The sequence below is a fragment of the Hyaena hyaena genome, unplaced genomic scaffold (genome assembly GCF_003009895.1).
Source record: "Hyaena hyaena isolate Hyena2069 unplaced genomic scaffold, ASM300989v1 scaffold_222, whole genome shotgun sequence".
Lineage (NCBI taxonomy): Eukaryota > Metazoa > Chordata > Mammalia > Carnivora > Hyaenidae > Hyaena > Hyaena hyaena.
In genome coordinates this window covers 2,435,966-2,461,607 of record NW_024080855.1, presented here as the reverse complement: position 1 = coordinate 2,461,607, position 25,642 = coordinate 2,435,966, and the positions used below count along the sequence as shown (strand labels likewise).

At 36.3% G+C, this 25,642-nt stretch overlaps 1 protein-coding gene across 2 annotated transcripts in view; it reads right to left on the bottom strand.

Moving 5' to 3' along the window:
• The window catches only part of METTL4 (methyltransferase like 4), a 42,917-nt gene that overhangs the window by 12,050 nt on the left and 5,225 nt on the right, over positions 1 to 25,642 (bottom strand). For both annotated transcript variants that reach the window (XM_039243197.1, XM_039243198.1), the window contains exons 3-4: positions 10,666 to 11,035; positions 8,484 to 8,553 (exon numbers count right to left, since the gene is read on the bottom strand). In XM_039243197.1, coding sequence (XP_039099128.1) covers positions 8,484 to 8,553; positions 10,666 to 11,035 — 440 coding nt within the window. The remainder of the gene's footprint in view (positions 1 to 8,483; positions 8,554 to 10,665; positions 11,036 to 25,642) is intronic.

Here is a 25,642-nt window from a genome sequence, read left to right as displayed (position 1 = left end):
AGGCACCAGTAAGTGGCATTTTTACATTCTACATCCACCTTCATACCATAAACAAGGGCAGGGTCCGGGCACTCTACCAACCTGCTAGGACCACCCCAGCACACTCTAGACCTCTGGCCCACACCAGCTCCAGCTGTCCTTCAAAGACAGCCCCCACACAGTACACCCCAGGTCTCCAACCTATCTCCAGCCATCCTGCCAAGTCAGGCCCGACATAACACCCTCCAGAACCCAATGGGCCTATGCCAAATCCAGCCATCCCTCAAAGGCAGCCCCAGCATAGCACATCTACATAGGACATACCCAACCGATGCCCACTCCAGCTCCAGCAATTCCACAGAAGTGGCCACAGCACATGTCCCAGAACCTCCAAGCCATGCCCACTTCAGCTCTAACCAGCCTGCCAAAGCCACCAGACACACAGTCTACACAGCAGGCAGACCTACACAAGGCCACTCTTTCAATACCAGGAAAGTTAGGTCTTTCAGCTAATTCATAGAAACACACACAGAAAGTCAAACAAAATGAGGAGACAGAAATACATTCCAAGCAAAACAAGAAAAAAACCCAGAAACAAAGAAAAACCTAAAGAAAAGGAGATAAGTAATTTACCTGATAAAGAGTTCAAAGTAATGGTCATAAAAGATGCTCACCAAACACAGGAGAAAAATGGAAGAACACAGAACTTCAACAAAAGGAAAGAAAATACTTTTCAAAACCCCATCAGAGCTGAGGAATACAATAACTGAAATAGAAAAATACACTAGAAAGGACCAAAAGCAGATTACATAATAGAGAAGGATGAATCAGCAATCTGGAAGAGAGAATAGTTGAAATTACACAATGAGAATAGCAAAAAATAATCTTTTTAAGGAGGATAGTTTTAGGGGACCTCCGGAACAAGCAGCATACTAACATTCTCATTATATGAGTCCCAGGAGGAAAAGAGAGAGTAAAACTGCCAGAAAAATTGAAGAAATAATGACTGAAAACTTCCCTAGCTTGAGAAAGAAAATACATATCAGATGCAGAAAGCATAGAGAGCCCCTAATAAAGTGAGCCCAAAGAGATCCACCAAAACATATTATAAATAAAATGGCAAAAGTTAAAGATAATGAGATAATGTTAAAATAGCAATAAAAAAAAACAATAATCATATATGAGGAAAACTCCGTAAGATGATTAGCTCTTTTTTTTTTTTTTTTTTACTTGAGAGAGAGAGTGTGAGAGAGAACAAGCACACAAGCGAAGGAGAGGAACAGAGGGAGAAAGAGAATCTTAAGCAGCCTCCATACTCAGTATGGTGACTGACACGGGGCTAGATCCCATGACCCTTGGATCATAACCTGCGCCAAAATCAAGAATGAGACACTAAACCAACTGAGCCACCCAGGCATCCTGATCAGTTCATATTTCAGCAAAAACTTTGCAAGCCAGAGAGAGTACCAATAAATATTTAAAGTGCTGAAAAGGAAAATCTTACAACCAAAAATACTCTACCCAGCAAGGCTGTCATTCAGAATTGAAAGAGAGATAAAGGGTTTCCCAGACAAGCAAAAGCTAAAGGAATTCATCCTAACTAAACCAGCCTTATAAGAAATGTTAAAGATCTTCTTTAAGCAGAAAAGAAAGTACCATGACTAAAAATAAGAAAATATATGAAATGAAAAAAATCTCACTCATGGGGCACCTGGGTGGCTTAGTCGGTTAAGTGTCCAACTTTTGCTTAGGTCATGATCTCGCAGTTCGTGGGTTCGAGCCCCGTGTCGGGCTCTGTGCTGACTGCCAGCTCAGAGCCTGGAGCCTGTTTCGGAGTCTGTGACTCCCTCTCTCTCTCTGACCCTTCCCTGCTCACGCTCTCTCTCTCTCTCTCTCTCTCTCTCTCCTAGAAATAAATAAAACATTGAAAAAAAAAAAAAAGAAAAAATCTCACTCATAAAGGCAAAATATATAATAATGACAGTGGATGAACCAACTAAAAAGCTAGTATGAGGTTAAAAACAAACAAGTAAACTTAGGCAACTGGGTGGCTCAGTCAGTTAAGTATCCAACTTTGGCTCAGGTCATGATCTCATAGTTCGTGAATTTGAGCCCCACATAGGGCTCTCTGCTGTCAGTGCAAACCCTGCTTCAGATCCTCTGTCTCCCTCTTTCTCTGCCTTTCCTCAACTTCTACACACATGCACACACTCCCTTTCTCTCAAAAAGAAACATTTTTTAAAAAAATTAAACTCAACTATAACTATAATAAGTAGTTAAGTGATAAAAAAAAGACATAAAATATAATGTCAAAAACAGAAAATGTTGAGGGGCAGTAAAAAAGTAGTGCTTTTAGAATGCATTCAAACTGCGGCGCCTGGGTGGCTTAGTCAGTTAACCGTCTGACTTTCCCTTAGGTCATGATCTCGCAGTTCGTGGGTTCAAGCACCGCGTCGGGCTCTGTGCTGACTGCCAGCACAGAGCCTGGAGCCTGTTTCGGAGCCTGTGACTCCCTCTCTGACCCTCCCCTGCTCATGCTGTCTCTCTCTCTCCTAGAAATAAATAAAAAACATTAAAAAAAAAAAAAGAATCCATTCAAACTTAAACTATCAGTTTAAAATAGACTGCTATATATCTAAGGTCATTATATATAAACTTCATAGCAACCACAAACCAAAAACCTACAACAGATATACAAAACACAAAAACAAAAGAACCCAAACATAACTCTAAAGAAAACCATCAAATCACAGGGGAAGAGATCAAAAGAAGGACAAAGAAACACAAAAGAATCACAAAAACAACAAAAAAAATAATTCAAATGTTAACAAGTACATACCAACCAATAATTATGTTAAATAAAATGGACTAAAATGCCCTAGCCAAAAGACATAGGAAAGCTGAATGGCTAAAAAAAATAAGACCCATCTATATGCTGCCTGGAAGAAACTCGCTTCACATCTAAAGTCACATATAGACTAAAAAGATAAAGGGATGGTAAGAGGTGTTCCGTGCAAATAAAAACAGAATGAAAGCTGAAATACCAATACTCATATTAATAAAATAAACTTTACAACAAAGACGTAACAAAAAATAAAGAAGAGCATTACATAATGATAAAGGAGTCAACCCAAGAAGATAATATAATAGTTATAAATATTTATGCACCCAACATAGTAGCACCTAAATATTTAAACCAAGTATTAACAGACCTAAAGAAAGAAATTGACATTAATACAATAATAATAGGGGACTTCAATACCCCCATTTATATAAATAAATAGATCATCCAGACAAAACTCCATAAGGAAATTTTGCCCTTAGACAACACATTAGACTAGATGGACGTAATAAATATATACAGCACAATTCACCCAAAAACTATAGAAGACACATTTTTTTCAATGACACATGGAACATTCTTCAGGACAGATAATATAGTAGGTCACAAAACAAGTCTCAATAAGGTTAAAAAAAAACATTGAGCATCTTTTCTAACCATGATAGTTAAATCAAAAGTCATTTACATGAAGAAAACAAAAAAAACCATAAACATGTGGTGACTAAAAACTGTTACTGAACAACCAATGGGTAAACAAAGAAATCAAAGAGGAAATCAAAAAATACTCTGAAACAAATGAAAATAGAAACACACATGGCGCCTGGGTGACTTAGTGAGTGTCCAACTCTTGATTTCAGCTCAGGTCATGATCTCAGGGTCATGGAATCAAGCCCCATGTCAGGCTTGGCACTGAGCATGGAATCTGCTTAAGATTGTCTCTCTCTCCTTCTGCCCCTCTCCCCCACTTGCACTCTCTAAAATTGAAAAAAAAAAAAAAGGAAATGGAAACACAACTTTCCAAAATTGCAGCAAAAGCAGTTCTAAGAGGGGCGTTTATAGTGATACAAAACTATCTAAGAAACAAGAAAAATCCCTTAGATTTGGCCAGCTGTAGGGTACTTGGTGTTTGTGAGGGAAGAATTTTTAAGTTTACAGGTCTAATAATTAGGAAACCAAATTACTTATTGATAACTGAATATTCTGTAATTTGGAGTAAACATGCACTAAAATGAAAAGAGGTTTCATTTGAGGCCAGGGAGAAAAAACTGTTTTCCCAAATGGACACTGTGATAGCTGTGTGTCAGGCCTTTTGAAGCTGGCATTTGGGAGAATAAATGAGGGTTCTTGCTTTCCAGAAAAGAAGGGAAGTTGTGGATGCTTAGTCTGTGTGTCAGCCTGCTGGGTAGTGACTGTTAGGTTGGTCCCAGGCCATGAGCAACAACCGACATGAGATGTAGAAAGAAGGAGCAATAAAGCATCTTGTAGCAGCAAAAAGAAGGAGGAAGAAGAGAGAAAGAAACAAGAAAAATCCCAAATAAACAATATAATCTAAACCAGAAAAAATAAGAACAAAACCTAAAGTTAGTAGAAGGAAGGAAATAATAAAGTTTAGAGTGGAAATTTTACAAAAAAATCAGAGATAAAACTGAAATAGAAACTAAAAAAAAAAAAAGAAAAAATAGAAAAGATCAATAAAACTAAAATCAGGTTCTTTAAAAACTTAAAATTGAAAAATCCTAGCCAGGCTCATCAAGAAAAAAAGAAAGGGCTCACATGAATTAAATCAAAAATGAAAGGGAAGTTACAACTGAAACCACAGAAATACACAGGAGACTATTTATCACAGAAGAGTACTAAAAACAATTATATGCCAACAAACTGGATAACCTAAGAAGATGGGTAAGTTCCTCAAAACACAGAAGCTTATTAGACTGAATCACAGAGAAATAGAAAATCTGAATATACCAATTACAAGTAATTAAATTGAATCAGAAATTTAAAAACTCCCAGAAAACAAAAGTCCAAAACAAGATTGCTTCATATATGATAATGTACTAAACATGTAAAGAGGAGTTAGTAACTATTCTTCTCAAATTATTCCAAAAACTTGAAGAGGAAGAAATGTTTCTAAACCCATTTTGCAAAGCCAGCAGAACCCCAATACTCAGACAAATATACCAATAAAAAAGGAAATTACAGGCCAATATTTCCAATAAACACAGATATTAGTAAACCACAATCAACAATACATTAAAAGGATTAAAATCTGGTGGCATTTACCAATATACTATACAACATCAACAAAATTAAAGCTAAAATATGATCACCTAAATAGATGCAAAAAAGCATTTGACATATACAACATCCATTTATGATAAAAACCCTAAAAAAGTGGATAAAGAAAGAAAATACCAAGTATAATAAAGTCCAAATATGATAGACCCTCAGCTAACATCATAATCAGTGGTGACAAGCTGAAAGCATTTCCTCTGAGATCAGGAACAAGACAAGGATACCCATTCTCACCACTTATTCAACATAGTATTAGAAACCCTAGCCACACTAATTAAGTAAGAAAAAAAAATTAAAGGCATCCAAATTGAAAAAGAATAAGTAAAACTGCCACTACTTGCAGATGACATAATATCATCTATAGAAAACCATAAGGATTCACCAAAAAACTATTAGAACTAATAAAATAATTGAGGGAAATCACAGGATACCGAATGAACATACAGAAATATAATCTCTTGCATTCATATACACTAATAATGAGCTAGCAGAAAGAGAAATCAAGAAACAATCCCATTTACAACTGCAACAAAAAGAATAAAATACCTAGGAAAAAAAATTTAACCAAGGAAGTGAAAGACCTGTACACTGAAAAGTATGACATTGATGAAAAACCTGAAGACAACACAAAGAAATGGAAATATTCACTGTGCTCATGGACTCAAAAAATTAATATTGTGAGGATGTCCATACTACAGAAAGCAATCTACAGATTTAATGCAACCCTTATCAAAATACCAAAGGCATTTTTAACAGAACTAGAACAAAGAATCCTAAAATTTGTATGGAACCACAAAAAACCCTACATAGTAAAAGTGATCTTAAGAAGAACAAAGCAGGAAGTATTGTGCTCCCTGATTTCAAAGTATATTAAAAAGCTATTCTAATCAGAATAGTATGGTACTGATACAAAGAAACACACATACATCAATGGAACTGGATAGCCCAAAAATAAACGCACACAGATACAATCACCATTTGGCAACTGCCTTAGTAATAACTGATTTGGGCAAGACTCATCAAGGGATGCTACATTACTTTCCTATTGCTGCTTTCAAAAGTGTCAATTTCCGGGATGCCTGGGCGGCTCACTTGGTTAAGCATCCAACTTCATCTCAGGTAATGGTCTCACAGTTCACGAGCTCCAGTCCTGCATAAAGCTCTGTTCTGACAGCTTGGAGCCTGGAACCTGCTTCAGATTGTGCGTCTTCCTCTCTCTCTGCCCCTCCCCTGATCATGCTCTGTCTCTCTCAAAAATAAACATAAAAGAAAAAAACAAAACAAAAAAAGTCAATTCCTGAAACACCTGAGAAAAGTTTCTGAGAAAAGACTTAGGAACTTCCAAATTAAAGGACAGTAAAGAGATATGTACATGAATAAAAGGCATGATTCAGGATTTTGTTAAAAATTTCTGGGATAACTGGTAAAACCTGAATGAGGTCTATAGATGAGACACTAGTGCTATATCAATAACAGTACTATATCAATGTTCATTACCTATTTTGACAATTGCATTACAATTATATGTGAGAATTTCTATGTTTTCAGGAAATACAGAATGAAATATTTCAGAGTAACTTACTTTTTCTCTTAAATAATTTATTTTCATATGGTTTAGAAAAAATTATGTATAGATATCTATATGCAAACACACACATAGAGGATACATGAACACTTTGTATGATTCTTGCAACTTTAAGAGAAAAATATCCTAACTCATAAACAAAAAAGCATAAGAAACCTGGAGAAAATTGTGGAGATAAAGAAATTTCACATTAAGTTGAAGTTAAGGTAATAGGAAGTGTTCAAGTCTAGAGTTGAACATTCAAAGGAAATATAACTGAAGATATTCAGTAGTATAAGAGAGGAAAATTTAAAATTTTGAAAAAGCTATTAAACGAAATGTCCTTGAGGTGCCTGGGTGGCACCTCCATAAAGCTGACTTTTGATTTTGGCTCGGTTCATGACTTATAGTTCATGAGATGGGGCCCTGCATTGGGCTCTGTGCTGTCACCATGGGGCCTGATTTTATTTCTCTCTGTCTCTCTGGCCCTCCACAACCCACACCGCATAAACAAACATGAAAAAAAAAAAAAAAAAAAAAGGAGGGGCACTTGGGTGGCTCAGTCAGTTACACGTTCAACTTCGACTCAGGTCATGATTTCATGGTCTGTGTGTTGGAGCCCCTCCTGGGGACCTGTGCTGACAGCTTAGAGCTTGGAACCTGCTTTGGATTCTGTCTCCCTCTCCCTCTGTCTCAAAAATAAGCATTAAAAAAAAAAAAAAAGGAAGTGTCCTCTCCATAACTAAACTTACTACTCTGAGAGATGACATAAACAAAAAAGGTGACAAATTTTAAAAAGTTAAAGATGGACTAGACAAATTCATAGTAGCTACTGAGGAAAACTATAGAAGCATACCTCAGAGATACTGCAGGTTCAGTTCCAGACCACCACAACAAAGTTAATATCACTTTAATAAAGCGAGTCAAATTAACTTTGGGGTTTCCCAGTGCATGTAACAGTTATGTTTACACTATAGTCAACTAAGTATGCAATAGCAGTATTTCTAAAAAAAGAAAATACATATTTTATTGCTAAAAAAAAGTAACCATCATCTGAATTTTCAGTGAGTTAATCACTGATCACAGATCACCATAACAAATATAATGAAGAAGTTTGAGAGACACAAAGTGAGCAAATACTGTGGGAAAAGTGTTGCCAAAGACTTGCTGAATCCAGGGTTGTCACAAACCTTCAGTTTAAAAAAAAAAAAGGCAATATCTGCAAAGCACAATAAAGTGAAGCACCATAAAACAAGGTATCCCCATATTTTGGCACATATTTCCAAACTTAAAAATTTGATATCAAAGAAGGCACAAATGTTGCCCTTTGGTGTTACAGAATATCCCTGAACTGGTTCAGTCAGTAACCTCAGTCATTAATAAGTATACCACCTGTGACACTCTTATACCTATACATAGTTCTAATTCAAGAGAATTACCTAGTTAGGGAAATTAAAAATTTAAGTGAAAAGGGGTGCTTGGGTGGCTCAGATGGTTAAGCAACTGACACTTGATTTTGGCTCAAGCCCTGAGTCAAGCTACCACAGTGGGCTTGAAGCCTGCTTAAGATTCTCTCTCTCTTTCTCCCTTTGCTCTTCCTAGGTTCATGCATGCTCTCTAAATAAATACATACATACATATGTATATAAATATTTTTTAAAATAAACAAAAATTTAAATGAAAATATTTTAGCAGTTTCAGACAAACCTTATCTCAAAGTAATGCTTTTTATTATATGTTACTAGAATGTACAAAAGACAATACCTTTTAGAAAACATATCTAATAGATAATTTATTTATTCTTACTTGTTACTCCTTTTAACTGATTTGTTCTGCCATGGTGGATCTATCACAATTACATCATATGTTTTCCTACCTGAAAACAAACATACAAAGTATTTCAAAAAATAGGTGATCACTTCAAAAACTAAAATGCATTTACTATAGACACAAATATAATGGAATGCCACAAATCCTTCTATTCAAATAGAAGAATTTAACCTAAAAAAATTAAATTTCCTTCATAATTTAGTACCACTGGGATTTTAACATAATTTCACTTATTGCTATTTTTTCAAAGACTACCTGAAAATAACTACAGCTCACTTAGCTGGATACCAAGCATCTGTAAATGCTCTATAAATCTTTGCAGCCATGTTAATATGGTCCTTTCAAATCTAAATGGGGTTGATTTTTTTGTTTTTTTGCTTTACTTTTTTTAAACTTCCTTTTGAAATAACTTAAAACTGATATACTGACCATAATAAAATTTCCCCAATGTCTACAAGTGTCCTCTTTTTTGGCCCAGGATCCAAACCAGAATCCCACATTGCATCTACTTCCCATGTGTCCTCAATCTCTTCCAATCTGGGAAAGTTCCTGCCTTTTTTTGTCATTTATAACCCTGACAGTTTGAAGGCTACTGGCCATTTATTTTACAGAATGTCTCCTAATTTGGGTTCAGTAATTAGGAAATAACAGATGACAAAATGTCTCATTACTGGTGATACTAATTTTAATCACTTCGTTAAAGTGCTGCCTACCAGGTTTCTCCAGTTCTCCTTTTGTAATTAGTAAGTATCATGTAAGGAGATACTTTAAGACTATGCAAATATCCCGTGTCTCATCTCTTCACCTACTATTTTGACGTCCAATTACTATGGTGTTTGCCTAATAGAAACTTTCTAGTTCTATCAATCCACCCATATTTATTAATTGGAATTTTATATTAAAGAACAGCTGTCCCTTTCTGCTTTTATAAATATTGGGTACATTTTGGTAAATTTAGAATTTCACACATAATCAAAACAGTGCAAATTAAAATGAGGAAGTAATGGTTTTTAAACTATTAGAGTGACAAAGATAAAAAAGAATGGAAAACATTCAAACATAGCATAATTTTCCCATTAATTTATTATTCTGTTATCTACCCTGAAGAATTTATGACATGAATAACCAATCATGTATAACATGGCTTCAGAGCAATTAAAAGAAGCTTTTCTTTAATGAACTATGTCATCTAATATCATACAATTTTGCTATTAAATGTCCAAATAAGAATAAATAGCATATTTATATACTTCTTTCCTATCCTATCTCTTAGAATAGTTATAGTTTATTAAATATTATATATATATAAAACCCTGACATAAGCAATTGATGCAGATTAATTCACTTAAACCTCAAAATAGCCTCCAAAAGTAGGTTTTTATCATATCCATTTTATAAACTAGGAAACCAAGGCTCTTTTTATTGACCCAGGGACTAACAGTTAAGCTTCAGAATCTAAATTCAAATTCAGCTGTGGACTTCAATCTTTAAATTGTGTTAACATTATACAGGAAAATATTTCAAGAAATTTTAGACGATAAACTTGAACATTAGCTTAATATGTAACCTAGAAGATTAGGGTGTAAATATTCATATCTGAAGTATTTCTACTTTGCTACAAAGAAAAGTTAAATAAAGTTGTTTAGGAGCACCTGGGTGGCTCAGTTGGTTAACCATCTGACTTTGGCTCAGGTCATGATATCATGGTCTGTAGGTTCCAGCCCCACGTCAGTCTCTGTGCTGACAGCTCAGAGCCTAAAACCTGCTTCTGATTCTGTGTCTCCCTCTCTCTCTGCCCCTCCCCCACTCACACTCTGCGTCTCTCTCAAAAAAAGTTTTTTTTTAATTTTTTAAAAATCTTACATAAAGTTGTTTGGCGAAAACCAATTGTAACCTGAATTCCTAACTACAGAGCAGCAACTGTATTTGCTCTCATGGGGACTAATTACTTTTTGACCCTTTGTTCATAATTCATATTTTTAAAAATTTTTTTAATTCAAAGTCAGCACTTTTAGAATTTTAAAAGAAAAATCAGACAGAGAAAATTAAGTGTTTACCCTATTCTCATAAAATGTTGACCCTCATTCAGCATTGACTAGCTCTTAACTTTTGAGGCCACAGAAAAATTTATTTTTCTAATTACATAATAATTACTTACAGTTCAGAAGTGGATGCATGCAAGAAATGTCAGACAAAAGAAAACTGCTTTTTGGTGGCACCAGGTATTTCTGTCCCATTAAAGTAATAATTTTTGTAAAGCTAGAGTTGTTTTCAACAATCCGTGAAAATAAATCCTGTTCTGTAACAGACATATCCTCTTCCATCAATTGTAATGCCTGAAGTTCCATTTCATTCAGAGAAGGCAAATGCTTTGCCATTGCACATAATTCTGACAAATTGCAGGTATCAAGTGGTAAAGTAATGGACTCACTACACTTTTTCCATTTTTCAGAAAGTGGATGAAGAAAGCCACTCTTGAGACCTTCTTGGATTAACTCTGAAGAGCCATCCAAAATCAGTTCCCTGATCTGTAAGAAAAATTTGATGAAGTATATCAAAAGGTCATTAATATTAAAACATCTAAATAATGAAATTCTTATTTTGCTTTGAATATTTGAACTTATGGATTGAAATCAGTATTTTTAAAGCTTACACTAATTTTATAATACAATGTAAAAATAAGACCGTGAGTATACCTTTGAAGTGCTGTTTCTTAATTGTGGAAAGAAAAAAAACACCCCACAAATTCACTTACAATCAAATAACCAAACAATACACATAAAAAAAAAAACCCACATTCTTAAAAATGTATTAAAACAAGGGGCGCCTGAGTGGCTCAGTCATCTGAGCATCCAACTCTTGATTTCAGCTCAAGTCATGACCCCAGGGTTGTTGGATCGAGCCCCAGGTTGGGCTCCAGCTGAGCATGGAGACTGCTTAAGATTCTGTCTCTTCCTCTGTCCTTCTCTACTCACTCTCTATCTCTCTCTAAAAAATATAAGTATTAAGATGAATTTGAAAAAATCGAGGGTGAATTTGATAACATGAATGTTTCTAAAAGAAAGCAGAATTTCTAATCTATAAAGCAAACCAAGTTTAAATCATGTTTAATGTTGTTTTTCTAGTGATCTACTTTTAAAATAAGCATACCTTTTAACTTCTAATATACTACTTAAATTGTAAAGAAAAAAGTAACAGTTAAATGAACATATAAACACAGTTCTGTGAAAATATAACTTCAATAATTATAAAATTAAAATCGAAGTTCCACTTCTGGACAAGATGGAGTGTCAAAAGTCAGATTTCATTTTTCATCAGAAATTACTTTTTTACAAATGTATATTTTATTAAAAGGGTTTTCAGACCCTGGATGGATGTCAAGTAAAGAAGAACAATAGTCCCTAAAAAAGGAGAAACAAAATGATTGCTCCAGCTTACTACCTTGAGAAAGTTTCCAGATAGCAGCACAAGGAAAGACACTCATTCAGACCCAAGTTGACTTGGGAAGATGGGGCTGGAAGTCTGTCTGGAAAGGTCAAAGCAGCTAGAATTTGCCAGGAAGGATACTAAAGAGGAGATTACACAGAGAGTTCTTAAAAGCTGCAGAAGGGTCTAGTCAAGTCTACCCAAGATCGGGGAAAGAAATAGATGTGAAATGATCATAAGGAACAATACACAAAGCCCAGACAGGGCTGGGAACAGTGCTCTTATCAGCCAGAATGGAAAATCTCCTAATTTACAAGGCATCAGGTAGAGTATTCAAAAGAGTATTGCCTCACTAGTGGTGAGGAAAAAAGCTCTAAAGACTGCTCTGGTTCTAACTAAAAAAGCTTAAAGCAAGCTTCAAAACCTTTCTTTTAGAAAATCACAGGGAGGCCAAGATGGCAGAACAGCATGGAAGATTTTTTGCATCTCTCATCCCTGAAATACAGCCAGATCAACACTAAACCATCCTGCACACCTAGAAAACTGACTTGGGGATTAACACAACAATCTGCACAATCTGAGCCAGAGAATTCAGCAAGTGTGGGGCATGGAGAAGTAAACTGGGGGAGAGAGAAGCCACAGAAGGTAGGAAGCTGTTTTTGCTTGCAGAGAGAGGATGGCAACAGGGGAAGAGTATGAAAGGAGGTGGAGGGAAAAGAAAAAATATCTAAGGGACTGAATAAAAAAAGAAAGGAGAAAGGAGGGGGTTTAAATTCCATTAAGACTATAAACAGGGGGAGTGCAGAGTCTGAAACTCCACAGCTTGATATCTAGTGGTGCTCTGGAGGGAAGGGCGAAACCCGAGGATCAGAGAGTGAGGTCCAAGGGGTCCTCGGGCCACATGGGGAGAGGTGGTTCCCCTGCTGGGAGGACATTTGGCAGAGGCTGTACAGCCACCCCATGTCCAACAGTCCCTGCAAACTCTGGAGAACAACCACATTCACCACATTCACTAGTGTTGGAACAAGAATGTTTAGGGGGAAGCCTGGTACCAGATTTGTGTTGTGATTTTCCATAAAGTCTGAAAACACTGCTAATACACAATCACATGAACTTTTTCTGGGGCAGGCTGGCACCTACCCATAGTCTCTGGCCATGGGCAGCAGTACAGTCCCACAAATGTTCCTGGGGGCAGTTGGCACCTGGTCACAGTATTCAGTGAGACCCTCCCCCGGAGGGTCAGAATAGGTCAAAGTTATAGTCCCTCAGAAGTCAGGGGTTGGGAAACACAGCCACACCTGGGATAAAACTAAGGAGGGAGGTGCCACCTGGCAACCTGATGGCTTCGTCATGAAATGTAAAAGTGGGGGGTGGACAGAAGCTGGAGAAAAAGGAGGGGTGCTCGACTGCAGGTCGGGGAGAGCACAGAATTCTGACTCTAGAGACTGGGTAGCTGGTAACATCATTATTCCTCTTCCATGCACATGAATACATGCCTACATGTGCCACAACAATCAACCCCACTAAGCTAGGCAGTGCCATATACTGGAACCATTACACTAAACCCCCCCCAACTGGGCCAACCTCACTCATCAGGAACACCACAAGTCTCTGCCACCTGCTTAGTTTACAGAATATAAAGTGCTGCATAGTTTGACTTCTAGGTGAAACTCATGTAAATTCAATTGTATTTCATGGTCCATCTATTAAATATTTTTCCTTTTTGTTTCCTCTTATTTTTGAATACAAAAAGAGAAAAAATTCATTTTTATTCTTGATTTTTATTAAAAATATTTTTAATTTTTTCTACTTTTTAATTTTTGTAAATTTTTAAAAATCTATTTTACTTCTATCACTTCATTTTATTATTTTAGTGAATTCATTTTTTCAAATTTTCAAATGGTATCTTTTTTTTTTCTTTTTCTTTTTTTTTTTTCTATTCTTATTCCCTTTATCTCTTATCTATCAAGTTCCTTTCAACAACCAGACCACACCTAGGGTCTAGCATTCTTTATTTGATTTTTTTTATGTTGTTTTTAATTTTTTAATTTTAATTGTTTTTATCTTATTAATTCCTTTTCTTCCTTCAAAATGATGAAATAAAGGAATTCACCCCAAAAATAGAAGAGGAAGAAATGACAGGCAGGTACTTAATCAACACAGATAAAAGCACGATGTCTGAATCGGAATTTAGACACAATACTGAGAATACTAGCTGGGGTTGAAACTAGACTAGGATCCCTTTCTGCAGAGATAAAAGAAGTAAAAGCTACTCAGGATAAAATAAAAAATTTGCTATAACTGAGCTGAAATCTCAAATAGATGCCACAGCGGCAAGGATGGATGAGGCAGAACAGTGAATCAGTGATATAGAGGACAAACTTGTGGAGAATAATGAAGCAGAAAAAAAGAGGGAAACTAAGTCAAAGGAGCATGATTTAAGAATTAGAGAACTCACTGAAAAGGAACAATATCAGAATCATAGGGTTCCCAGAAGACGAAGACAGAGAAAAAGGGGTAGAAGGTTTGAGAGTAAACCATAGCAGAAAACTTTCCTAACCTGGGGAAAGACACAGACATCCAAATCCAGGAAGGACAGGGGACTCCCATTAGATTCAACAAAAACCAACCATCAACAAGGCATATCATAGTCAAATTCACAAAATACTCGGGCAAGGAAAGAATCATGAAAGCAGCAAGGGAAAAAAAAGTCCTTAACCTACAAGGGAAGACTGATCAGGTTTGCAGCAGACCTAGCCACAGAAACTTGGCAGGCCAGAAAGGAATGGCAGGATATAATCAATGTGCTGAATCGGAAAAATATGCAGCCAAGAATTCTTTATCCAGCAAGGCTTCCATTCAAAATAGTAGAGATAAAAAATTTCCCAAACAAAAAATTAAAGGAGTTTGGGACCACTTAACCAGCCCTGTAAGAAATTTTAAAGGGGAATCTCTGAGGGGAGAAAAGACCAAAAAAAAAAAAAAAAAAAAAAAAAGACCAAAAGCACCAAAGACTAGAAAGGACCAGAGAACACCACCAGAAACTCCAACTATACAGGCAACATAAAGGCAATAAATTCATATCTTTCAGTACTCACTCTAAACATCAATGGACTAAATGCTCCAATCAAAAGACCTAGGATAACAGAATGGATAAGGAAACAGGATCCATCTATATGCTGTTTACAAAAGACCCTTTAGACCTAAAGACACCTTCAGACTGAAAGCAAGGGGATGGAGAACCATCTCTCATACTAATATGTGGCAAAAGAAAGCCGGAGTAGCCATACTTATATCAAACAACCTAAAATTTAATATAGATCCTGTAACAAGAGATGAAGAAGAGCATTATATCATAATTAAGGGATGTATCCATCAAGAAGATGTAACAATTGTAAACATTTATGCTCCAAATATGAAGCATCCAAATACATAAACCAATTAATCACAAATGTAAAGAACTCATTGATAATAATACCGTAATAGTAGGGGACTTCAACACCCCACTTAGAACAATGGACATCTACACAGAAAATCAACAAGGAAACAATGGCTTTGAATGATACACTGGACCAGATGGACTTAAGAGATATATTCAAAACATTTCACCGTAGAACAGCAGAATACAAATACTTCTCTAGTGCACATGGAACGATCTCCAGAATAGACCACATACTGGGAAAGATTTCAGCACTCAGCAAGTACAAAAAGACTGAGATCATACCATGTATGTTTTCAGACCACAATACTATAAAACACAAAATCAACCACAAGAAAAATGTGGAAAGATAACAAATACTTGGAGACTAAAGAACACCCTACTAAAGAATGAATGGGCTAACCAAGAAGTAAAATAGGAAATTAAAAAGTACATAGAAGCCAATGAAAATGATAATACCACAGCCCAAAACCTCTGGGATGCAGCAAAGGCAGTCATAAAAGGAAAGTATATATCAATCCAGGCCTTCCTAAAGAAGGAAGAAAGGTCTCAGAAACACAACCTAACCTTACACTTTAAAGAGCTGGAAAAATAACAGCAAATAAAACCCAAAACCAGCAGACAACAGGAAATAATAAAGATTAGAGCATAAATCAATGCTATGGAAACCAAAAAAAAAAATCAGTAGAACAGATCAGTGAAACCAGAAGCTGGTCCTTTGAAACAATTAACAAAATTGATAAACCCCTAGCCAGTTTGATCAAAAAGAAAAGGAAAGGACCCAAATAAATAAGATCAAAAATGAAAGAGAAGAGATCACAACCAACACAACAGAAATACAAAATACAAACAATAATAAGAGAATATTACGAGCAACTATACATCAATAAAATGGGAAATCTGGAAAAAATGAACAAATTTCAAGAAACATACAAACTACCAAAACTGAAACAGGAAGAAGGAGGAAATTTAAACAGACCCATAACCAGTAAAGAAATCAAATTAGTAATCAAAAATCTCCCAAAAAACAAGAGTCTAGGGCCAGATGGCTTTCCAGGGGAATTCTATCAAACATTTAAGGAAGAGTTAACACCTATTCTCTTGAAGCTGTTCCAAAACATAGAAATGGAAGAAAAGCTTCCAAACTCTTTTTAAGAAGCCAACATTACCTTGATTCCAAAACCACATAAGGACCCCACTAAAAAAAAGAGAACTATAGCCCAACTTCCCTGATGAACACGGATGCAAATATCTGCAGCAAGATACTAGCCAACCAGATCGAACAACAGATAAAAGAGTTATTCACCACAACCAAGTTGGATTCATACCTGGGATGCAGGGATGGTTCAGTATCTGCACAACAATCAATGAGATACATCACATCAATAAAAGAAAGGACAAGAACCACATGACCCTCTCAACAGATGTAGAGAAAGCATTTGACAAAATACAGCATCCTTTCTTGATAACAACCCTCAAGTAGGGATAGAAGGATCATACCTCAAGATCATAAAAGCCATATATGAAAGACCCACTGCTAATATCATCCTCAATGGGGAAAAACTCAGAGCTTTGTCCTTAAGGGTAAGAACAAGGCAGGGATATCCACTCTCACCACTGTTATTCAACATGGTATTGGAAGTCTTAGCCTCAGCAATCAGACAACACAAAGATATAAAAGGCATCCACATATGCCAGGAGAAAGTCTTTCACTCTTTGCAAATGACAAGATACTCTATATGGAAAACTCAAAGATTCCACCAAAAAAACTGCTAAAACTGATTCATGAATTCAGCAAAGTAGCAGGATATAAAATCAGTGCACAGAAATCAGTTGCATGCCTATACACCAATAATGAAGCAACAGAAAGAGAAATCAAAGAATTGATTCATTTACAATTGCACCAAAAACCATAAAAGACATAGGAATAAATCTAACCAAAGAGGTGAAAACCCTATACACTGAAAACTATAGAAAGCTTATGAAAGAAATTGAAGAAGACACATACACACATGAAGGAAAAATATTACATGCTCATGGATTGGAAGAACAAACATTGTTAAAATGTCGATACTACCCAAAGCAATCTACATATTCAATGCAATCCTTATCAAAATAACACCAGAGAGCTAGAACAAACAATCCTAAATTTGTATGGAACCACAAACAATCCTAAATTTGTATGGAACTCCAAATAGCCAAAGCAATCTTTAAAAAGAAAACCAAAGCTGGAGGCATCACAATCCCAGACTTCAAGCTGCATTACAAAGCTATAATCACCAAGACAGTATGGTACTGGCACAAAAACAGACACTCAGATAAATGGAACAGAATAGAGAGCCCAGAAATGGACCCACAAACATATGGCACCTAATCTTTGATAAAGCAGGAAAGAATATTCAATGTAATAAAGACAGTCTCTTCAGCAAATGGTGCTGGGGAAACTGGACAGCAACATGCAGAAGAATGAACCTGGATCACTTTCTACACAATACACAAAAATAAACTCAAAATGGATGAAAGACCTAAATCTAAGACAGGAAGCCATCAAAATCCTAGAGGAGGAAGCAGGCAAAAACCTCTTTGACCTCGGTCACAGCAACTTCTTACTCAACACATCTCCGGAGGCAAGGGAAACAAAAGCAAAAATGAACTATTGGGACCTCATCAAAATAAAATGCTTCTGCCCAGCGAAGGAAACAATCAGCAAAACTAAAAGGCAACCGATGGAATGGGAGAAGATATTTGCAAATAATATATCAGATAAAGGGTTGGTATCCAAAATCTATAAAGAACTTATCAAAATCAACACCCAAAAAACAAATAATCCAGTGAAGGAATGGACAAAAGACATGAATAGACACTACTCCAAAGAAGACGTTCAGATGGCCAACAGACACATGAAAAAATGCTCAACATCACTCATCAGGGAAATACAAATCAAAACCATGATGAGATACCACCTCACACCTCTCAGAATGGCTAACAATAACAACTCAGGCAATGACAGATGTTGGCGAGGATGCAGAGAAAGAGGATCTCTTTTGCACTGCTGGTGGAAATGCAAACTGGTGCAGCTACTCTGGAAAACAGTATGGAGGTTCCTCAAAAAATTAAAAATAGAACTACCCTACTACCCCCAGCAATTGCTCTACTAGGTATCTATCTAAGGGATACAAGAGTGCTGTTTCAAAGGGGCACATGCACCCCAATGCTTATAGCAGCACTATCAACAATAGCCAAAGTATGGAAAGAGCCCAAATGTCCATCAACAGATGAATGGATAAAGATGTGGTGTGTGTGTGTATGTATATATATATATATGATATATATATATACATACACACATACATACAATGGAGTATTAGCTATCAAAAAGAATAAAATCTTGCCATTTACAACTACATGGATGGAATTGGAGGGTATTATGCTAAGTGAAATTAGTCAGAGAAAGATAAATATCATAGGACTTCAGTCATTTGATGAAATTAAGATACAAAACAGATGAACATAAGGGAAGAGAGGCAAAAAGAATATAAAAACAGGGAGGGGGACAAAACATGAGACTCTTGAATGCAGAGAACAAACAGAGGGTGACTGGAGGATTTTGGGGGGGGGAATGGGCTAAATGGGTGAGGGGCATTGAGGAATCAACTCCTGAAATTGCTGCACTGTAAGATAACTAACTTGGATAAATTTAAAAATAAATTAATATTTTTCAAAAAATCACAAAAGGATCAGCCAGTTTCAAAGTAACTTTGTCCAAGAACAAAATTCAAGAATATTTACAGGACTATGATGGGGCACCTGGGTGGCTCAGTCATTAGGCATCTGACTTCAGCTCAGGTCATGATCTCACAGTTTATGAGTTTGAGCCCCACACTGGGATCTCTGCTGTCAGCGCAGAGCCTGCTTCAGATCCTGTGTCTCCCTCTCTCTCTGCCCCTACCCTGCTCATGAGCTCTCTCTCAAAAATAAACATTTTCAATTTAAAAAAAAAAAAAGAATACTTAAAGGAATATGAAAATATCTAGTACTCAACAAGCTGAAATTGAAATATTTTACAAAAAAAATTTAAATTACCAGATATAGGGTGGTGTGGGTGGCTCAGTCACTTTAGCATCTGACTCCTGTTTTCAGTTCAGGCCATGATCTCTCAAGTTGTAAGTTCAAGCCCTGCATCGGGCTCTGAGCTGGCAGTGCAGAGCCTGCTTGGGATTCTCTGTCTCCCTCTCTCTGCCCCTCCCCTGCTCCGTCTCTCTCAAAAATAAATACAAAAAAAATTTTTTTTAATTATCAGGTATGTAAGAAGAAAAACACAGCATAATGGAGGAATAATCCATACGAATAATACAAATGATACAAAGTGTAGGAAAGGCTGAATACGTTTACTTGCAGCCCATTTAAAAGATTGAGAACAAAAGCAAAAAAGGATAATAAGACACTAGTTGTAACCATATTCATATGTTCAAATATGTAAAGCAAAAAATGAGAATGTTTAGAGATACAAAAACTACTAAAAATATTGAGCTTCTAAAGAAGAAAACTATGGCAAACCAAAGAAATATTGTGGATTGGGTTCCAGACCACTAGAATAAAGCAAATTATCATTAATAAATGAATCATTTAAAGGCAAGGGCTATAAACTATATTTTGTAAACGGGACTATATATTCTTTTTTTATAATCACTACCCTTTTTGTATATGTTTGTCCAGTCTTTCTAAAATACAGTATTTCAACTACCTTAATTGGAATCACTTTCAGGTTGTTAAGAATTCCTACTCCCAAAAAGAAGACATTGGGGGTTCAGGTCCAGGCCACCACAATAAAGTGACTATTGCTATAAAGTGAGTCAAATGAATTTTTTGGTTTCCCACTGCATACAAAAGTTATGTTTACATTATACCATAGTCTATTAAGTGTTCAAGAACATTATGTGTTTCAAAATAATGTACATACCTTAAATAAAAAGTACCTTATTGCTAAAACATGCTAATTATCTCAACTTTCAGCAAGTCATATTCTTTTTGCAGATGAAGGGTCTTGCCTCCATGTTGGTGGGTGTTGACTGATTGCTGAAGGCTGAGGTAGCTATGGCAATTTCTTAAAATAAGACAACAATGAAGTTTGCCATATCAATGGACTCTTCCTTTCTTTTTTTTTTTTAATGTTTTATTTATTTCTGAGAGAGAGAGAGAGAGAGAGAGAGAGAGAGAGAGAGACTGCGTGAGCAGGAGAGGGTCAGAGACAGAGTGAGACACAGAATCCAAAACAGGTTCCAGGCTCTGAGCTGGCTGTCAGCACAGAGCCCGATGCAGGGCTCGAACCCACAACCGTGAGATCATGACCTGAGCCGAAGTTGGACGCTCAACTCACTGAGCCACCCAGGCGCCCCAATGGACTCTTCCTTTAATGGACATCAATTTCTCTGTAACAAGAATGCTGTTTGATAGCATTTTACCCACAGCAGAACTTCTTTCCAGATTGGAGTCAAACCTCTCAAACCCTGCTGCTGCTTTACCAAGTTTGTGGAATATTATAAAGTCTTTGTTGTCACTTCAACAATGTTCACAGCATCTTCACCAAGAGTAGTTTCCACCTGAAGGAATTACTTTCTTTGCTCCTCCATCAGAAGCAACCTCTTATTCATCAGAAGCAACTCCTCTTCCTTTAAAGTTCTATCATGAGATTGCAACAATTTGGTTACATCTTCAGGCTCCATTTCTATTTCTTTTGATATTTCCATCACATTTGCAGTTACTTCCTCCACTGAAGTCTGGAACCCCTGAAAGTCATCCTTTAGAGTTGAAATCAACTTCTTCCAAGCTCCCAGTAATGTTGACATTTTGACCTCTTTCCATTAGTCACAACTGTTCTCAGAGCCATCTAGAATAGCAAATCTTTTCCAGAAGATATTCCATTGACTTTGTGCCCAGATCCATCAGAGGAATCACTGTCTGTGGAAGCTACAGCCCTGTGAAATGTATTTCTTCAATAATAAGACTTTAAAGTCAAAATTACTCCTTGATCCATGAGCTGCCAAATGAATTTTGTGTTAGTAGACATGAAAACAACATTCATCTGATTGTACATCTCCATCAGAGCTCTTGGGCAACCAAGTGCATTATTTATAAGTCCTATTTTGAAAGGAGTCTTTTTTCTGACCAGTAATCTCAAGAGTGGATTTAAAAGATTCAGTAAGCCCTGTTGTAAACAGATGTGCTGTCATCCAGGCTTTGTTGCTCCACTTAGAGAGTATACACAGAGTAAATTTACCATAATTCTTAAGGGTCCTAGAGTTTTCAGAATGGTAAATGAGCAGTGGCTTTAACTTAAAGTCACCAGCTACAGTAGCCCTTAACAAGAGAGTCAGCCTCTCTTTTGCAGCCCAGCATTGAAAGTCCTAGGTGACACCTTCTTCCAATAAAAGGCTGTTTCATCTACATTGAAAATTTGTTTAGTGTAGACACCTTCATAAATTATCTTAGCTAGATCTTCTGGATAACTTGCTGCAGCTTCTACTTCATCACTTGCTGCTTCGCCATGCACTTTGATGTTATGGAGATGGCTTCTCAAACCTAATGAACCAACTTTTGCTGGCTTCAAACTTTTCTTCTGCATCTTCGTCACCTCTCAGCCTTCAAAGAATTGAAGAGAGTTAGGACCTTGTTCTGGATTAGGATTTGACTTAAGGCAAGGCTGTGGCTGCTTTGATCTCCTATCCAGATCACTCAAACTTTCTCCATATCAGCAATAAGGCTGAATGTATCATTCCTATGTTCACTGGGTTAACACTTTAAATTCCATCAAGAACTTTTGTTTTGCATTCACAACATGGCTACCAGATTGGTGCAAGAGGCCTAGCTTTCAGCATTCCTCAGCTTTTGACATGCCTTCCTCACTGAACTTAGTCATTTCCAGTTTTTTATTTCAAGTACGAGACATGCAAACCTTCCTTTTACTAGAACACTTAGAGAAAAATGCAGGGCTATCAGTTAACCTAATTTCAAGACTGTGTGTCTCAGGAAAGAGGGAGACCCAAGGAGAGAGAGAGATATGGGAGCAGCTGATGGCTGGAGGAGTCAGAGTACACAATATTTATCAATTAAGTTTGCCATCTTATATGTGCACAGTTTGTGGAGCCCTAAAACTATTACAACAGTAACATCAAAGATCACTTATCACAGATGACCCTAACAAATATAATAATAATAACAAAGTTATTACAGCAACAATTACCAAAACGTGACACAGAGAAACAAAGTGAGCTGACAGACTTGCTTGATGCAGGGATGCCACAAAGTTTCAATTTTTATAAAGCATGGTATCTGCAAAGTGCAATAAAGCAAAATACAATAGAACAAAGTATGCCTGTTCAATACAAAAATGAAATATACACTAGGTTGAATTAACAGCAGGTATTGAAGAAGAAAAGATTAGTACACTTGAAAACAACACAATAAAAGAATCTAAAATGTAGAGGACAGAAAAAATTTGAAGAGGTAATGGTTAAAAATTTCCAAATTTGCTAAAGACTATTAATTCACAGATTCAAGCTCAACAAACAAAGGACGGGGAAACTGCACAAAGGAACATCATAATCAAATTGCTAAAAATCAATGATAAAGAAAAAATGTTCAAAACAGCCAAAGACTTCTATTTTTAATCAAGATGAAGTAACAGGAACAATAACTTTCAAGATATAGAACATCAAGCAATAAAGAACAGTGAAAGAAATCACAGGTAAGCCCTAATGACTGCCGCAGCTAAGGCCATAAGAATCCCAACAGAGGCTGGGAGAAATCCAGAGCTGAGTAGACAAGGCAGAGAACATGTGGAGGTCAAGATAAGATTTCACAAGACAGAGTACCAGAGAAGGGCGCCTGGGTGGCTTAGTCGGTTAAGCGTCCGACTTTCACTTAGGTCATGATCTCGCGGTTCGTGGGTTTGAGCCCCACGTCGGGCTCTGTGCTGACTGCCAGCTCAGAGCCTGGAGCCTGTTTCAGAGTCTGTGTCTCCCTCTCTCTCTGACCCTCCCCTGCTCACGCTGTCTCTCTCTCTCTCTCTCCTAGAAATAAATAAAAATATTTAAAAAAAAAAAAAAAAAAAAGAGTACCAGAGAGGAAAGAGCCAACCAAAAGAAGAACTCTGTAGATGTATAGGGAGTCACACGGGAGAAACTCCCCTAAGTGCTAATGTGCTTAAGTGTATGAGGGAATTATCGAAGGCCCAAGAAAAGAAGCACTCAAAGGACAGAAGAAAAAGTACCAGTTCCTAAAGTGCCAAGAATGGTGCCTGTTTCCAATATTCAGACTGAAAAACCTCATGATTAACAGGACAAATAGGAGACAATTCACCATGGGTCTCTGTGTGAGGAGAGGCACTGACAGTTTTTGTTCCAGAATAAATTCTCAAGGTTATGTGTACAGCATGGAAGATGGAGGCTGTATCTCCCTCCAAGGAAGAGGGCAGATTTATTTCCTGTCCAAGTTAATAAAAAGGCTCTTTAGAGTAAAAGGGTAGACAGATGTACTTCAACCCATTTAAAAGACTAGGGTTTCCAATCTATCAAAGATAGAAAGTCAATGGAATTCTCATGCATTGCTGGTAGGAAATCTAAAACAGTACAGTCACTGTGGAAAACAATTTGGCATTTTTAAATAGAGCTTAACAAACCTTTACCATCAACCCAACAATACTACTCCAAAATGGAATCTTAAAAATTTACTAATAACTATTTTTAAAATAATAAAATAATATAAATAAATAAAATGCAAATTTATTAACTCTTAGGCAAATCTCTAGAAAACCATAATATTTAAATGAAACTTCATCACAACACTTAAAATACAACGTATCAGAATATGAAATGTTTGGGGTGCCTGGGTGGCTCAGTCAGTTAAGCATCTGACTTCAGCTCAGGTCATGATCTCACAGTTCGTGGGCTGGAGCCCTGCATCAGACCCTGTGCTGACGGCTCAGAGCCTAGAGCCTGCTTCAGATTCTGTGTCTCCCTCTCTCTCTGCCCCTCCACTGTTCATGTTCGGGTTCTCTCTCTCTCAAAATAAATAAACATTTAAAAAAAATTTTTTAAGAAGAATATGAAATGTTTCAGTACCCAGAGAAAAATGTGTAATGCCAAATACTTCTATAAAAAAAGTAAAAATATGAATTAAGACAACTCAAAAAGCCAGAAAAAAATTAATGGAAGGATTAAATTAATAGAGACTAAAGCAGAAGTTAGAAAATAAAAATGATAAATTTCAGAAACAACTAATAAATTAGGTAAGCTATTAGCTAATCTACTAAGAGAATAAACATACAACATGAATGATGAAGGTGTAATAAAGAGACTATGCATAAATTTTAAAAACTTAATGAAATGGATAATGTTTTAAGATAACACACTTTACAAGACTGAGTACAAAAGAAAACAGATTTTTTTTTTAAATCTAAAACTTATTTCCAAAGAAGAAAAAGGTAAAGTTGTCAAAAGCAGTATCTCCAGAAAAGACAACATCCTGAAATAGTTGCAAAGAAGAGTTCTACCAAACCTTTAAAATTTTTTTAATGTTTATTTATTTTTGAGAGAGACACAAAGCATGAGTGGGGAGGGCCAGAGAGAGAGGGAGACAGAATCTGAAGCAGGCTCCAGGCTCCATGCACAGAGCCCAGTGCAGGGCTTGAACCCACAAACCATGAGATCGTGACCTGAGCTGAAGTCGGCGCTTAACCAACTGAGCCACCCTGACACCCACCTATTAAAATCTTTTTAAAAAAAGATTGCATCAGAGATTTGGGGAGGGGAAAAAAAGGAAAATTTTCAACTTCCAATATTGGTGTATAATAACTATGTGTATATAATTATGTATAAACAAAAAAAATTATCAGATTAATCTCACTTATCATTATCTCAATTACAATGTTAGCTAATAAAATTTAACAGAACATTTGAAAAATAATACATCATGGTCACTTGGAATACACACTACAAATGCAAGGATGGTTACAGATGAGGAAAAAAAATCAAAGGAAAATATTAGGGGAAAAATCAGCTATTCAATCTCCATGGATGCCTAAAAAAACATTTCATAAAATTCAGTAAGTATGTTTGATAATAACAATAAATAAGAAGAAATGAAAATGTCCTTAACATGCCATTTGCAGCTCACCCCAAAAGCCAGTATTATACTTAGTGAGGAAATCATCCCCACCCTATCAGAAACAGGACAAGGATAAATACTCTATTAAATATGATTTAATAGTATA